Source organism: Leopardus geoffroyi, chromosome D1 (genome assembly GCF_018350155.1).
Source record: "Leopardus geoffroyi isolate Oge1 chromosome D1, O.geoffroyi_Oge1_pat1.0, whole genome shotgun sequence".
NCBI classification, from domain to species: Eukaryota; Metazoa; Chordata; class Mammalia; order Carnivora; family Felidae; genus Leopardus; species Leopardus geoffroyi.
The window spans coordinates 39447525-39462635 of NC_059329.1; the positions used below are offsets into that span (position 1 = coordinate 39447525).

General features: G+C 48.3%; 1 protein-coding gene across 1 annotated transcript in view; it reads right to left on the bottom strand.

The window, feature by feature from the left end:
* The window catches only part of PANX1 (pannexin 1), a 50383-nt gene that overhangs the window by 15585 nt on the left and 19687 nt on the right, over window positions 1–15111 (bottom strand). The window contains exon 2 of the mRNA XM_045483612.1: window positions 5422–5561. Within this exon, the coding sequence (XP_045339568.1) occupies window positions 5422–5561 (140 nt within the window). The remainder of the gene's footprint in view (window positions 1–5421; window positions 5562–15111) is intronic.

Genomic DNA, 15111 nt, shown 5'->3' on the forward strand with positions numbered 1-15111 from the left:
AAAGAAAAAAGCCGAAGACGAAATCAATGTGAAAATAAAGCAGCTGTGATCACAGAATCTGGCTTGGCTAACAAAGCCCCATGGACATTCAGATCTGACATAGCTTTTATTTCCCCTCCAATGAGGCCGGAGTCCCGATTTCTCTAACCACCTGCACCAGCTCCCTAGGGCTGCCCTAACCACGTCCCACGGGCTGGATGGTTTAGACAACAATGTTGTCTCTCAGAGTCCGGGTAGCCAGACGTCTGAAATCAAGGTATTGGCAGGTCTTGCTCCCGCCAGAGCCTCTGGGGGACGACCCGTGCCCGTCTCTTGCAGAAAGTGGACTCAGGGTTCTTGGCTCACAGCACCATAGCTCTGCGCTAGGCCTCTGCGTCACACGCCATCTTGTCCCTGGTGTCTCGCATCTCTCCCCTTTGTGTGTGTCTGCGTCCAAATGTCCCCCAATCAGGAAGACACCAGCCATACTGGACGAGGGGCCCACCTTACTCTGGGCAGGGCCTCACCTCGACTGATTCCACCTGCAACAAGCCTATTTCCACCAAAGGGCCCATTTGAGGGGACAGGCGTTAGGACATCAACAGACCTTTTAGGGGATACAATTCAGGTCACACTCCCACCCAAATGAAGACTTCATCTCCATCCCCTGGCAGCACCTGACAGGGTACTATGTTGACACAGGCCTTCCTCACAGGACCTCCTGGCTTTCCTTCGTGCAGCACACGGCCTTCACGTTTTCCCCACCAGCCGCGGCTCGGACTCCTCGGCCAACTCCTCCTCCTCCCCCTCAGACACTGCCCTGTCTGCACGCACGCCCTAGGAAACCCCAGCGTTGACTACCACCTCCCTCTGACACACTGTCGCGGGCGCCTCCACACCCCTCTCGCCTTGGACCTCGGGACTCCACGGCCCACGGCCTACCTAACATCGTGCCGCTCACCGAGCAGCTCTGACTGCATGTGTGCAGAACCATTTGGCTTTCCTCCAAAACCTTCTCCCTCCCCAGACTTCTTCAAAGGGGCGAATGGCCTCACCTTCTTCACCCACTGCCTAAATCCTTGGGCGTGCCGTGTCCATGACTCTGACCTTTCCCTTGTCCTCTGTGTCCCACTGGCACATCTTCCAAGATGCCCAGAATCTTTGTACTTCCCACCACCCCCACTGCTATCCCCTGAGCCCGCGGGACAGCAAAACGCTCCCATGAGCCCAATGCGGCCACAGATGCATCTGCATCTCCGCAGAGTGACTGCCAGACCTGCCTTGATGAGAAAATGGACCGTGTGGCCCTTCACAGAAAAGCTCGCTGACCCCTAGTCTAAACACGGATGTCACCTGTGACTGTCCTTCACTGTGGTCCTTCAGCCAACAACAAAACACCTGTGTTGCTTTTAGATTGTTCTTTCCCTTTCTCATGCCAACAGCTCCCCTTCTTTTCTGTCTCCTGATCAAAAGCCTCAATCTGCCTGCCAGGCGGCTCCCTCCCTGCCTCCTTTCCCTCCCGCACTCCATCTCTGAGGATTGTCTCCTGGAAACACCATATTCCCCGATCAAGGAACTGCAGTGGCTCTCACTGTTTCCAGCACTTAGCCTACACACACCTGTTAAGTTTTCAAAGGTCCCGTATAACCTGGGCTTACCCTGTAGAGTCAATCGAGGCCCCGCTGCCCCCCAACAGGACAAGCAGGTGCCCTCCCCTCTGCCAGAAGGTGCCACAGGCCCTCCCCAGCCAGTGCACCGTTGGTGCAGCCAGCCCACTTTCTTACTGCCGTTGGTATCTGAATGTGTGCCAAACTCTCTCATATTACACAATCTCCCAGAGGCTCCCAAACCTTCCCTCCAGCTACCACCCAGCTTATTGCTCTCTCCTCCTTTTCCCAGAGAGAGAGATTTTCTGGGGGAAAAAAATCTGAAGGAATTATCTACCACCATCATCTTCACCTCCTCACCTCACCGTTCACCCACTGCCACCTGGCACCCACCTCTTCACTAAAATCACCTCTGCCGGGGGCACTAATGATTTCACCCACGCCAGTAAGCCTGTTTCACTCCTACTGCACCGTCCCCTCTGCAAGGGCACTGAACAGAGTTCACTGCTCTGTCCAAGAACACTCTCCCCCAGGCTTCCGTGATAACCACACTCTTCTCTTCCCATCTCGCTTCTGGAATACTCCTTCTCAGTGTCTTCCTGACATATCTGTCGTCCCCACCAAACAGGGAGCTTCCTGAGGAAGAGGCCGTGTCATGTGTGGCTCTCTGATGCCACACATTCTAGTATACGGTAGGCAGGACGTCAGTGAATGTCAGCTAAAGTCAATTGTCATTTACTGTTTTCAGTTCAAGAATTTTCAGTCTCTGGCTAAAAGGAACAAATCAGGAGACTAGAGATGCTGGTGAGGATGTGGAGAAATGGGAACCCTCTTGCACTGTTGGTGGGAATGCAAGCTGGTGCAGCCGCTCTGGAAAACAGTGTGGAGGTTCCTCAAAAAGTTAAAAATAGATCTACCCTATGACCCAGCAATAGCACTGCAAGGAATTTACCCAAGGGATACAGGAGTGCTGATGCATAGGGGCACTTGTACCCCAATGTTTATAGCAGCACTTTCAACAATAGCCCAATTATGGAAAGAGCCTAAATGTCCATCAACTGATGAATGGATAAAGAAGTTGTGGTTTATATATACAATGGACTACTACTTGGCAATGAGAAAGAACGAAATATGGCCTTTTGTAGCAAAGTGGATGGAACTGGAGAGTGTTATGCTAAGTGAAATAAGTCATACAGAGAGAAACAGATATCATATGTTTTCACTCTTATGTGGATCCTGAGAAACTTAACAGAAGTCCATGGGGAAGGGGAAGAAAAAAAAAAAGGTTAGAGAGGGAGGGAGTCAAAGCATAAGAGACTCTTAAAAACTGAGAACAAACTGAGGGTTGATGGGGGGTGGGAGGGAGGGGAGAGTGGGTGATGGGTATTGAGGAGGGCACCTTTTGGGATGAGCACTGGGTGTTGTATGGAAACGAATTTGACAATAAATTTCATATTTAAAAAAAAGAATTTCCACTCTCTTGAAATTCTCCATATCATTAGTATTAATACAAATACTTTAGTATTAGTGATTATTTAAATGGGGTATCTGCTCTTATGTGGATCCTGAGAAACTTAACAGAAGACCATGGGGGAGGGGAAGGAAAGAAAAAAGTTAGGGAGGGAGCCAAACCATAAGAGACTCTTAAAAACTGAGAATAAACTGAGGGTTGATGGGGTGCGTAGGGGGGAGGGCGGGTGATGGACATTGAGGAGGGCACCCGTTGGGATGAGCACTGGGTGTTGTATGGAAACCAATTTGACAATAAATTTCATAATAAAAAAATTATAAATAAATAAATAGGGTATCTGATCAATTTATCAACTGGATATCCTGCGGGTCTGTTTCTAGTTCTGATTTTTCTCTTGGTTTTCCTGTGTATCAGCTGCTGAAACTACACGTGAAAAACCAGACAAGAGTATGAGGCTCTGGATGAAGTTACCTACTTCTGGAAAAGATTTGTTTTTGCTGCTGGCTGGTGGGCAGACTCGAGATGCTGACAGTCCCCGTATCTCCTCATTCAGTCAGTACTGAAAGTGATTCAAACCAGGACGCTGGTCCCCATGAGGGCTGGTCTAATTTAGGATCACCCCTTACTCCCTAGCAACGGGCTCTCGAGCCTGGGGTGTGTTGACCAAGCTCCTTTCAACTTGGCTGTGTCAACTCTTAATTTTTGCCCCAAGCCCTGTGGATCTGGAAAAATCTCTCAGCCAAACTTCCATCCAAACAAGCTAGCCTACTACCACCAGAAAGCTCCTTGGTGTCTCACTAACACTGGACACCGGGGGCTTGGCTGCCCACACCACTCTACAGGGCTTCTCCTCCTACACGGCAGGGGCAGTGGATGGCCAGGCACCTGACTGTGGTCAGCAACTAGTCCTGAGTCCTCGGCTTATCTCTCTAGGTGTCCTTCACCTTATACTGCATCAAAACCCTTGTTTCTTCCTACTTTCAAAGTTTCACAGTCTCTAACATCCCTACCATACACTGGACACGCCAGATGATACATTCTTCTTCTACGGCTCTGTCAGTGCCCAGCCTGGCACACCCTCCCTTCCCCCTAAGAGCATCACAACACAGAGACCCACGTTAAAACAGCATGGATTCTGACGTGCAGACAAGGCTGTTCAGCTTCTGGAACTGTGCCCATTCCTATCAAATATCTTTATTATTTGCTGGCCTGGCTACTAAGACCTACAGTGTTGACGAGGACCCAGCTAGCGCTAAGGCTAAAAGTCAAAGAGAAAAGCCCAACCCCAAAGAAGAAAGCAGCCATTGTAGGCATCACTCTGCCTGGTGGCACACAATAAATTAACACGAGGGGATGAGGCCTGAGTCATAGCAAAGGACTTAAATTGTTCTTTTTTTAAAAAGGATGCGGCGTGTTCAGCAATAGGTCAAGGCCAGAGTCAAACTTTTCAGCCTTTGGCTTTTCAGAAACTAAAGCAGCACTCTTTCCTCAGTGGAGGAGAACACCAGAAGAAACACAAACATTCTTTTTGTTTTCATGATGGATGGCAGAACCAGTGGTTGAAAATGATGACGGGCTGATACACAGTCCTACTTTCACACGCATGGAGAAGACCTACTCGAGCTGTGTCGTGACACAAAGAACGTTCTGCACAAACCCGCTGACTCTGGCGCCGGTTCCTCACTGCCCATACCCCATGTTACCCCCCAACTCCATCACTCCCTGACCAAGGAGCTCCTGACGGGGCCTCTTCTCTGTAGGAGACTGGAGTCTCCTGTGTGGTATGTCTCCCCTTCCTTGAGGAATGTGGACCCGTCAAAAAGCCAAGGAATCGATCCCAGCAGCTCTGTCGCAGCCAACACCCCCAGAAGGAGTCATCACTAGGCTTCCCGATGCTCCAGCAACGCACTGGCGAGAAGAAACCAAATTGTATGTTGGCCGTCACTTTCCCCAAGGGACCCTGGGAGCAGTGGAAAAGGTGCGGGCCAAGGCTAGGTTTGAGTCCAGGCTCTGCCCCTATCTAACATCGCTCACCCAGGCAATTCAAAAGGCACCGAGAGCCTACTCTGCATCACACGCCACTGGGCAGTAAGGGTAGAAACATGACACAACAGGTGCCCGCCGTTATGGTGCGAAAATCCAAAAAGTGCCTCAGTTTCTGCATCTGCTAGTGAAGGTGCCGAACCAAGTAACCTCTGAGGTTTCTGAGTTCTTCTGACCAAATTTAAAGTGCCAGGCTTGTATGATCCGAGTGACAGGGCTGCTGGCTGGCCATGCGCATCTGTGTGACTGCATGGCACAGCCTCTCCGGGCCTCGGTTCCCCCGTCTACAAGGCTATCGGGTGAGAAAACATCCCCAGTTACCTTATGCAGCCACAGTGGAAGGTGTCCGGAATCGCCCTGCAAGGAGTCCTTCTGCTGAACGGCAGCCCAACAGTAAGAATCCACGAAGGCAGCCTGACGCCAGGAGAAGGAACTTGGGGAGAAACAGCTTATCTGGGTACCTGAGAAGCAAAAAGAGACAGCGCTAAATAAATGTGTGAGCAGTATCTGGACCACCCCCCCCCCCCCCAACTCCCAGCCTCAGGTCTCTCAGTGATAGCAGTCACAGAGCAATGCACCACAAGGTCAGAACCAAAACCAGATTCATATTAAAGCTGAATATTTGAGAGATTTTTGGCCGACGCTGGTCATGACGGCAGCTTGGGCTCAGCTGGAGAAAGCTCTTGAAAGTGAAACCACCATAAAAAGAAAAAGTGGGCAGGAAAAGAACCAGGGCTAAAAGAATAGCAAGGCTGGCTAAATTTGGGTGAGGTTTGAGTAAAGGGAAGGGGTTACAGGGGAGGGGGGAGGGTCTATCAGAAAACTGGGCAAAAGGGTGCCTGGGTGGCTCAGTTGACTGAGCATCTGACTTCGGCTTAGGTCACGATCTCCCGGTTCTTGAGTTCGAGCCCCGTGTCAGGCTCACTGCTGACAGCACAGAGGCTGCTTTGGTTCTTCTGTCTCCCTCTCTCTCTGCCCCTCTCCTGCTCAGGCATGTGCTCTCACTCTCTCTCAAAAATAAATAAACATTAAAACAAATAAGAAAAACATGGGGTGCCCGGGTGGCTCAGCCGGCTAAGCTTCTGACTTTGGCTCAGGTCATGATCTCGCGGTTCGTGAGTTCGAGCCCCGCACTGGGCTTTGTGCTGAGCGCTCAGAAGCCTGAAGCCTGCTTCAGATTCTGTGTCTCCCTCTCTCTTTCTCTCTCTCTGCCCCTCCCTGCTCATGCTCTGTCTCTCTCTCAAAAATAAACATTAAAAATTTTTTTTTAAAAAGAAAGAAAACTGGACTAGAAAAGGAGTCCTTTAGAACAGAGAAGCCAGGACTTCTACCCTGATGAAGGGAAGGCCGAAGGAACTTTTGGTGATAGGTCACTGGATGGCAAATCAGCAGTTTTCCGTCTCCTCCGAGAAGAAAGAAGGCACAGGTAAAAGTATAGCCCAAGGAAGAGAGAGCAAACCCGCTAACAGAGGGATGGGTGTGGGGCGGGGTGGCAGGAAACCTGGGTCCTACCCCCCGGGCCCCCATCTGGCACATGTGGGGAGCATGTATCTCAAGCCGAGAGCAGGCACACTGTCCTCCACACCTTGCACAGTGTGAGAGGTGCTAGGTGCTTGGGCTCTGATGCTGTTCTATTCAAACCCAATTCTGCCACTCACAGCTGGGTGACCTCAGGTCACTTCACCTTCCAAAGCCAAGGCTCTCCAAACGGACAATGACATTAATGTCTATATTCTCAGTAGGCTGCCTGGTTCCCAGGAGTTACTCAGGAAGTATTGCATTCTTCTGTATGAGGTAACTAGCAGGTTCTGTTGTTGCTTTAAAGAGTGGGGGCATGCCCACCCTGGAAAGAGGGGAAAGGGGTGGCAGGAAGATACTGGGATGGACTTCCCTAGTCCCTGAAACATAAAAAGCCTCATAGCGTCACCTCTCTCTGGGGAGGGGGTGGGCTTTACGCTTGTGGCAGGAGAAGGCAGTGACGGGGATGTTGTCCGGGGAGCAGAATCTTGTGGTGGAGGAGGTACAACGAGGTCAGAGCACCCCCACTTCATTGGGTATTTTTGTACCCACAGACATCAAGAAAGGACTTTTCAGCAAGAGCCCTTGGAGGAGGACATCACAGTGAAAAGTCACATACCATCAGAGAGTGTCCACCGATAGGGTATGTTCTTGCCAGCTAGGAATGGCTTAAGCATGAGTTGGGGGTGGGGCACGCATTTCAAGGAGCTTTCAATTCTCATAGCCCACTGAACTTCAGTTCTTGCATTTTATAAAAACAGAGTGGTCAGAACAGTGCTGGGCCGTAGGGATAACGTCACACAGCTCTTGCATTAGCATGACTTTGCTAAACGCTGCCTAGGAAGTCCCCACCCACCAAGGCTTACTGATCTCGGGTTATAAATGGATGGTTTCTGATGCGTTGCTTGCTTGGTATCCTCTGTCCAAATACTTACTCATGCAAAAGGACAGTGCTATCAGGATTTCATGAAAACCTGTCTGGTCCTTCCTTGTATTTCTTAGGTATGAGTCCTGGCAGTACACATAGCCAATATGTAGTAACATTCTTTCTATAGGATAATGTGTTTCAGGTCCTGTCTTGGGACCTCAAAAACCTCCCCCAAGGCACCGGTGGAAACTGCCAGAGCATAGATAACTAAACTTTTCATACCAAAGCTTTTGCAAAAGAGGAAGAAAGAAAACATAACTGAGTCTAGAGAGACGGAAATTGAGGATGTGCTGAGCTCCAAATGTTTTTCATCTGGAATGGAAGGTCAGAAGAAAAGACAACAGACAACTCATATTCACAGGATACAGGCGGTCCTTAAACCCTTGCCTCATTTAAGCCTCACGACCAGGGGCGCCTGGGTGGCGCAGTCGGTTAAGCGTCCGACTTCAGCCAGGTCACGATCTCGCGGTCCGTGAGTTCGAGCCCTGCGTCAGGCTCTGGGCTGATGGCTCAGAGCCTGGAGCCTGTTTCCGATTCTGTGTCTCCCTCTCTCTCTGCTCCTCCCCCGTTCATGCTCTGTCTCTCTCTGTCCCAAAAATAAATAAACGTTGAAAAAAAAAATAAAAAAAAATAAAATAAAATAAACCTCACAACCAAATCGGAGAGAAAGAGAGAGGAAGGGAGAAAACGGTATCTTATCTTCATTTTACCCTAGATAAAACCAAAAGCTCAAAGTAATCTCTATCCAAGCTAGTAACTGGTAACACCAGAACTTTAATCTCTCAGTCTCTTAAAACACTCCTCTCTGGGCCAGTCACTCCGACCAGGCCATGCTAGAGGGGTCCCAGGAGCCAGGGCTCTGTTGGAATGGAAGCGACTTGGGCCAAGTGGTTCTTCTGAGTGACCAGAGGGGCAGAGCTTTCTGGGAAGGGTCAAGACAAATCCAGGAAAAGAAACACATTGAGCCCCAAAGGGTATTCCCAGGCCAGAAATGAGAAATACAGGAAGTCAAGAGTCAGGGAACAGCAGGAGCCAAGCTGGGACAGAAGGGTGGGAGTAACGAGAAGGGTTTCCTTCCTGTGGTGGGGAACCCCGAAAGTCTACACCACAGGGAAGAAGAGCTTGTATAAACCTGACGATTGTCCAGTGAGTAAAAAAATTCCCATAACCTGGGTACCAGGGCAAAAAAGGCATAAAAAGAACTCAGTGTTCTAGTAAAGAGGCAAGTAGTACTCAATGTACCTAAATATTTTATTTTAAAAATTTTTTATCATCAGAGATTAATTCACGTAAACATACATAAAATTACAGAAAATAATATAACAGACACCCAGGAGTTTAAAACAATATTGACATTTTGTTGCATTTACCTCTTTTTTTTTTTTAATTAAGCATTTTATTTAGATTTTTTTTTTTTTTCCAGACCTAAGGAGAAGTTATAATGTTCAGTCTTATAAAGGAAGGAAATCCTCAGGGTGCCTGCGTGGCTCAGTTGGTTAAGCCTCCGACTTCGGGTCAGGTCATGATCTCACGGTTCCTGGGTTTGAACCCCGTGTCGGGCTCTGTGCTGACAGCTCAGAGCCTGGAGCCTGCTTCAGATTCTATGTCTTCCCCTCTCTCTGCCCCTCCACCACTCTGCTCTGTCTCTCTCTCTCTCTCTCTCTCTCTCTCTCAAAAACAAATAAAGTATTTAAAAAAAAAAAAAGGAAGGAAATCCTGCCATTTGCACCATGGATGGACCTTGAGGGCATTATGGTAAGTGAAAGAAGTCAGAGAAAGACAAGTACTGTATGATCTTACTTCTATGTTTTCTCTAGCAAAACCAAACTCAAGGAAACAGAGAAGAGTTTGGTAGTTGCCAGAGGTGGAACATGGGGGCAGGTACAGGAAGTGGGCGAAGGTGGTCAAAGGGCACAAACTTCTAGTTTGAAGATAAGTAAGTTCGAGGATGTAATACATAGCATAGTGACTACAGTTAAAACTACAACACTGTACCATATATTCAAAAGCTGCTAATAAAATCTTAAAAGTTCACATCGTAAGAAAAAAGACTATGTGGGGTGATGACTGCTAACTAAAACTACTGTGGTCATCATTTTGCAATACATACATATGTCAAATCATTATGTTGTGTACCTTAAATTTACACAATATTATATGTCAGTTACAGCTCTGAAGAGAGCTGTACAATACGAGTGGAAAAATTACATAAAATCTGTAAACGTGCAGGAAATACAGTATCGGCATAAAAAAAAAACAGTATTGCAGTGAAATCCCAAATACTCTGGCTTTTGGATTCAACCATTGTTAACATTCTGCTCTCTCCATCTATACATGTATATATAATACATACGTTTATTTTTCTTCCCGAACCACCTGAGAGTAAGTTGCAGAGGTCATGACCCTTTCCTCTCAGGAGTAAGAACAAGACATTCCTATAGAACCCAGTGCAATTATCCATTTTTTAAAAAAATACAATACTGCTATCTACGTTTGGGTTTTCTAAACTATCTTATGCAGCAACTTTCCCCTCCTCCAATCAGGATCCAATCCTGCACCATACAGCATGCATCCAGATGTCACGTCTCTTCAGTCACCCTGTCGTGGAAGGGTTCCACAGCCTTCCTCTGTTATTTGTGACCCTCACGGGGGCAAAGACCACAGGCCCTCTGTTTTGTGTGATGATCCCTAATTTGTGTTCATCTGCTTGTCTTTTCATGCTCCAACCCAGACTGTGCATTACAGGCAGGTCTCCTACAGAAGGGTTGGGGGTCCCTTGCAGGACACCCTGGGAAGGCACCTGACATCGGTTTCCTCCAGAACAAGTGATGTCACATATGACGGTTACTTGGTTAAGCTGCTGTCAGGGCTCTGCCGTAAAAGTGCCTTTTTTTCCTGAGAAACAAGTTGTCTGTGTCCTCTGACTGTGTAAGTATTTGGTCCCCAACAAACTTTCACCCAGGGGTGAATCAGACACTTCAACTGGGGTCGCAGATGGAGTTTTCCAACTTTACCTTCCCTCTGCATTTGTAACAGTTAGCATTTTACAATAACAAGGAACTTCCCCTTCCCCCAATTTATGCTTTTTAGTATCAATATAGACTCATATGGTCTTTTGTTTTTCAATAGTTTATGATCTGGTTGCTGTTACTTATTTTGACACTCAAAATGTTCCAAACTAGCTCCTGTGTCCTTCTGCCATGCTCCCTGTGGGGAATAAGTTTAAGAATTCTCTCTTCAGGGAGCCCCAGTTCCTTTTAGTGGGTAACGGAATTTGTACACCCAGGATATGGAAGCCAGATGTGCCCACTGCTCAGGGATGCCGTTGCTCCCAGCCTCCTCCGGCAGACACAGCTAGGAAATCAATCTGTACATGTGTGTGTGAGAGAGAGAGACGGACTTTATACTGAAAATTCCAATTTAACACCACTGCCCTTCCCCCAGTCCACATCTGTATCTTCTCTTACAGTGAGAACCCTAGATCCCCAATATATCCACATATTCATTTCCTCAATCCTAAAATTCACACAGAACAACTTTCAGAATTTTTAACGCAAACATATATTCTGATTTTCATTTTAAAGGGTTACTCTAGATGCGATGTCAACAATTGCGCATCCAGGGTCAAGAATAGAAGCGGACACCAGTCAGGAATGTACCACAACAGTGCAGGTGAAAACAACACGAAAAAACAGTCACAGGGGCACACATGAAAAGACACGGGGGCTCAGCTGGTTGAGTATCTGACTTCAGCTCAGGTCATGATCTCACAATTGGTGGGTTCAAGTCCCTCATCGGGCTTGCTGCTGTCAGCGCAGAGCCCACTTTGGATTCTCTGTCCCCCTCTCTCTCTGCCCCTCCCCTGCTCAAGCTCTCTCTCTCTAAAGAAAAAACAAAATAAAACAAAACAAAAAAACAGTCAGAGTACGCAACTGCCTGCATTGTCTTTGTTTAAAAAAAAATTTTTTTTAATGTTTATTTATTTTTGAGAGCGAGAGACACAGAGCCGGAGTGGAGGAGGAGCAGAGAGAGAGAGAGAGAGAGAGAGAGAGCTCCAGAATCTGAAGCAGGCTCTCCAGGCTCCCGGCTAGCGGCACAGAGCCCCACACAGGGCTCGAACTCACAAGCTGTGAGATCATGACCTGAGCCGAAGTCGGACACTTAACCAACTGAGTCATCCAGGTGCCCCTGGCTGAACTGTCTTTGATTTCCTGTAGGTCCTAGCCAGGTCCAGGCTAAAGGATTGGTTCCATGAAATGAAGCACAGTGCAAAAGGCCAGATGGAAGGCAGAACAAAGAAATCAACACAAGCATCTCTGCTATAATGCCATTTACATGTTAAAAAAAAGAACAGTACCGTTCTAGAAAATCACACAAGATCTGTACCTAGAGCACTAACCAAACAGCAATAATCCTGATAAAAACAGACTAATGCGATGAAAGGGTATGTGAAGAAGGTTGCTGGGTTATGTGCACAAGAAGAGAAAGGAAAATGGAGAAAGACCAGACAGAACTGCCCGACAGCACTTCTGAAACATGGCACGTGACCAAACGGAGCCCAGAGGAAGAGCATGGGGTGAATGGGTACCATGTACTCGCCAAGCCATGAAAACCAATGTGACTCCCCCATACTGGTATTCCCTCACGTACTGATCACATACAAGCTACTTCCCATCACAGAATCACTTACTAAAGGAAAACGGGTCATTTATTAAATACTACAATTAAATAGGAATTATTAGATGCTCTTGTTCAATCCAATGAAAGAACCTACGGACTAGTTGTCATCTGGTCCTATTTGTCCGATGAAGAAATAAGGCTCAGAGTAACTTCCAAAGTCAGACGGCTAATACTTGGTGCAGATGCGACACGATCCCAAGTCCCTGCTCTTCCCCTAGGGCGATGACACCCTGGGAATGAGTGGCCAGGGAGGAAAGAAGGTGGAGGCAGGGCATGGAGGCAGGGTGGAGTGCAGAAGGGTAGGTACTGTGCAATGCCAGGCCAGCCAATGACACGAGAAGAAGCAGGAAAGGGCGAGCCTCAGCTCCCCAGCAGCCTGGTCCCGAGCTCCGGGCCCAAGCTGATAAGAAAGTGTCATCAAAACCCACAGTGCCAGGCATCTGGCTGGCTCAGTCGGTGGCACATATGAGTCTTTATCTCTGGCGTGGAGTTTACTCAGTAGGGATGGAGGCTGGACCCATGGAAGGGAAGGGCCAGATCAAATAAACTATGTCATCAAAACATCCCAGCAGGGATACGACATGTGAGAGCCAGGAATAAGTTCCTTAGCAGTCCCAGACCTGCCACACCTCCACGAAAGGAAATGCAGCCTGGATTTCTGCACTGTAAGAGGGCAGCAGGGAAACACCACTTCAAAATGAACACGAGAAATGGATGCTGTCCAAACAAGGAGGTCAGGGGCATGAAGTCAGCTTAAGAAAAAAAGTCCGATGAACAGACACTTAAGGCCAAGGGGCAATTTAACAGACACTTTTTTTTTAATTTTATTTTTTTAACATTTATTTATTTTTGAGACACAGAGAGACAGAGCATGAACGGGAGAGGGTCAGAGAGAGAGGGAGACACAGAATCTGAAACAGGCTCCAGGCTCTAAGCTGTCAGCACAGAGCCCGACGCGGGGCTCGAACTCACAGACCGTGAGATCCTGACCTGAGCTGAAGTCGGCCGCTTAACCGACTGAGCCACCCAGGCGCCCCAACAGACACTTTTAAGTATAAAGAGGTTAGAAGAAAATTACCATCCAGCCAGTCATCCCTGACACAGAGGTCAACCTGTGTGGAAAGAAATATGGAAGTCCAACTGGATAGGGGGAAGGCATTTTAGCCTGAAGGGAAAAGTTAGGTAAATCTTTAGGGTGGGGGGGGAAAGGTTCTGGAATCTTTATTCCTGAATATTGCTTTTATAAAGATCTCAATATCGAAGAGCCGTTGGGTTTTCTCTTTCACTAACAAGTCACTTAACCTCTGAGAACCTGATTTTTCTCATTGGCAAAGCCCCACAGAAATGCTTGCCACAGTGCCAGCATACCGTAAGAACTCAATAAGCAGCAGCTGTCAGTCTTACGTCTATGCATCAGACTCCACGGTAAGCAATGGGGATACGGGGCTCCTCGGTCACATCCTGTATTATTTTCTTCAGTGCACTTATAATTATTTGAATTTCACCTTTATTAACTGGTTTACACATTTGTCTTATCTCCCACAACTCTTGAACATACGTACCGTGAAAGCCTGCCTTGGATAACTGGGATCTTAGATTTAATGAGGCCACAGCCTGAGACCAGACAGCTTTGTTAAGTCCTTTTGCATCATCTCCCCCTCAATGATGGCTTGTAAAAGCTAGCTTTTGGAGTTCTGGCAACAAAGGAGCTCTATTGTGTAGGATAAGGCTTTGAGTGTCTAAATCTGGTAATGAATCAAAGTTAGTGACTCCGATAAAATGAAAACAACTCACAACAACTGTTACCATTATTCAGATAACCGGTCACGAGACTCATTTGCAAATACAAAGACACTCATTCTAAGACATCGTGGATTACACGGCAAACACTTTTCTCCAGAAGCCTCAAAAAAGAAAAGAGACATCCAAGTTCATCAGAGCTAGGTATTTAATGGCACAGGGCCTTTGTGCCAGCAGCATATCAGAGACAGCCAAGGTGCCAAGGACACCTACCCTCCCCAGGAGCTCTATTCTTCCTGTGTCTATCACAGGGCAACACAGCACAGATGTTCTCCCGAAGGTACTCAGAACTCAGTGGTGCTAAGCTCAACCCAATAGAGATTCACTGGGCGTCTACTGCGCACATGGTGTATGGGGCACACAAGGGACTCAAAGGTAAAGACGACATGGTCCCTGTCCTCGAAGAGTTTACAGTCCAGTAGAGGAGGCCAAGAACAGAGCCACCAGTGATAACAGACAAGACAAAGTGCATCAGGGTGATGGCTGAGTCCTGGCAGGTGTTCCTGTTTGAAGGGAGGAGGACCCAGCTGGGGAACCAGCCCAAGCAGACACCTGGAGCCTTTAGAGTTTGCGGCGCATTATGAAGGGGAGCAGACCACTGCACCCGGGACACAGGGTCCATCTGGGGATCACGTAAAGGACAGCCCTGCAGACTCGATCCTGTAGTGCTGGCAGGGAGGGCTTGGTGGGGGGAGGGGTTTCAATGTCCTCGGGGCCGTCAGCCCCACAGTTGCAGCCCTGGTGACCTGCAGGGCTGGGGTGGGGCTGGTCATGGCTGCAGCAGAGCAAGTGGCCTCCCCAGCAAGAGTGCAAGCGGTGGGGAGGGTGATCCCACAGCGGCGGGACCCAAGCCCCAGCATAAGTGAGCAGCTTCTGTGCTGGGGCACGAACTAGCCTGCTCTGTCTGCACTGCTACCCGCTCACAAGACTGGGGGAGGGCAGAGTACACAGGCTTCAGGATGGAGCTGCTTACCAGGCCCGCTCTGCGTGCCCCCGGGCTGGTGATCTGACCTCTGCCCGCCTCAGTTCCTCATCTGTCGGCTCGGCAGCCAGACTTCTCAGAGTGCCTGCCCTGTCCTAGACCC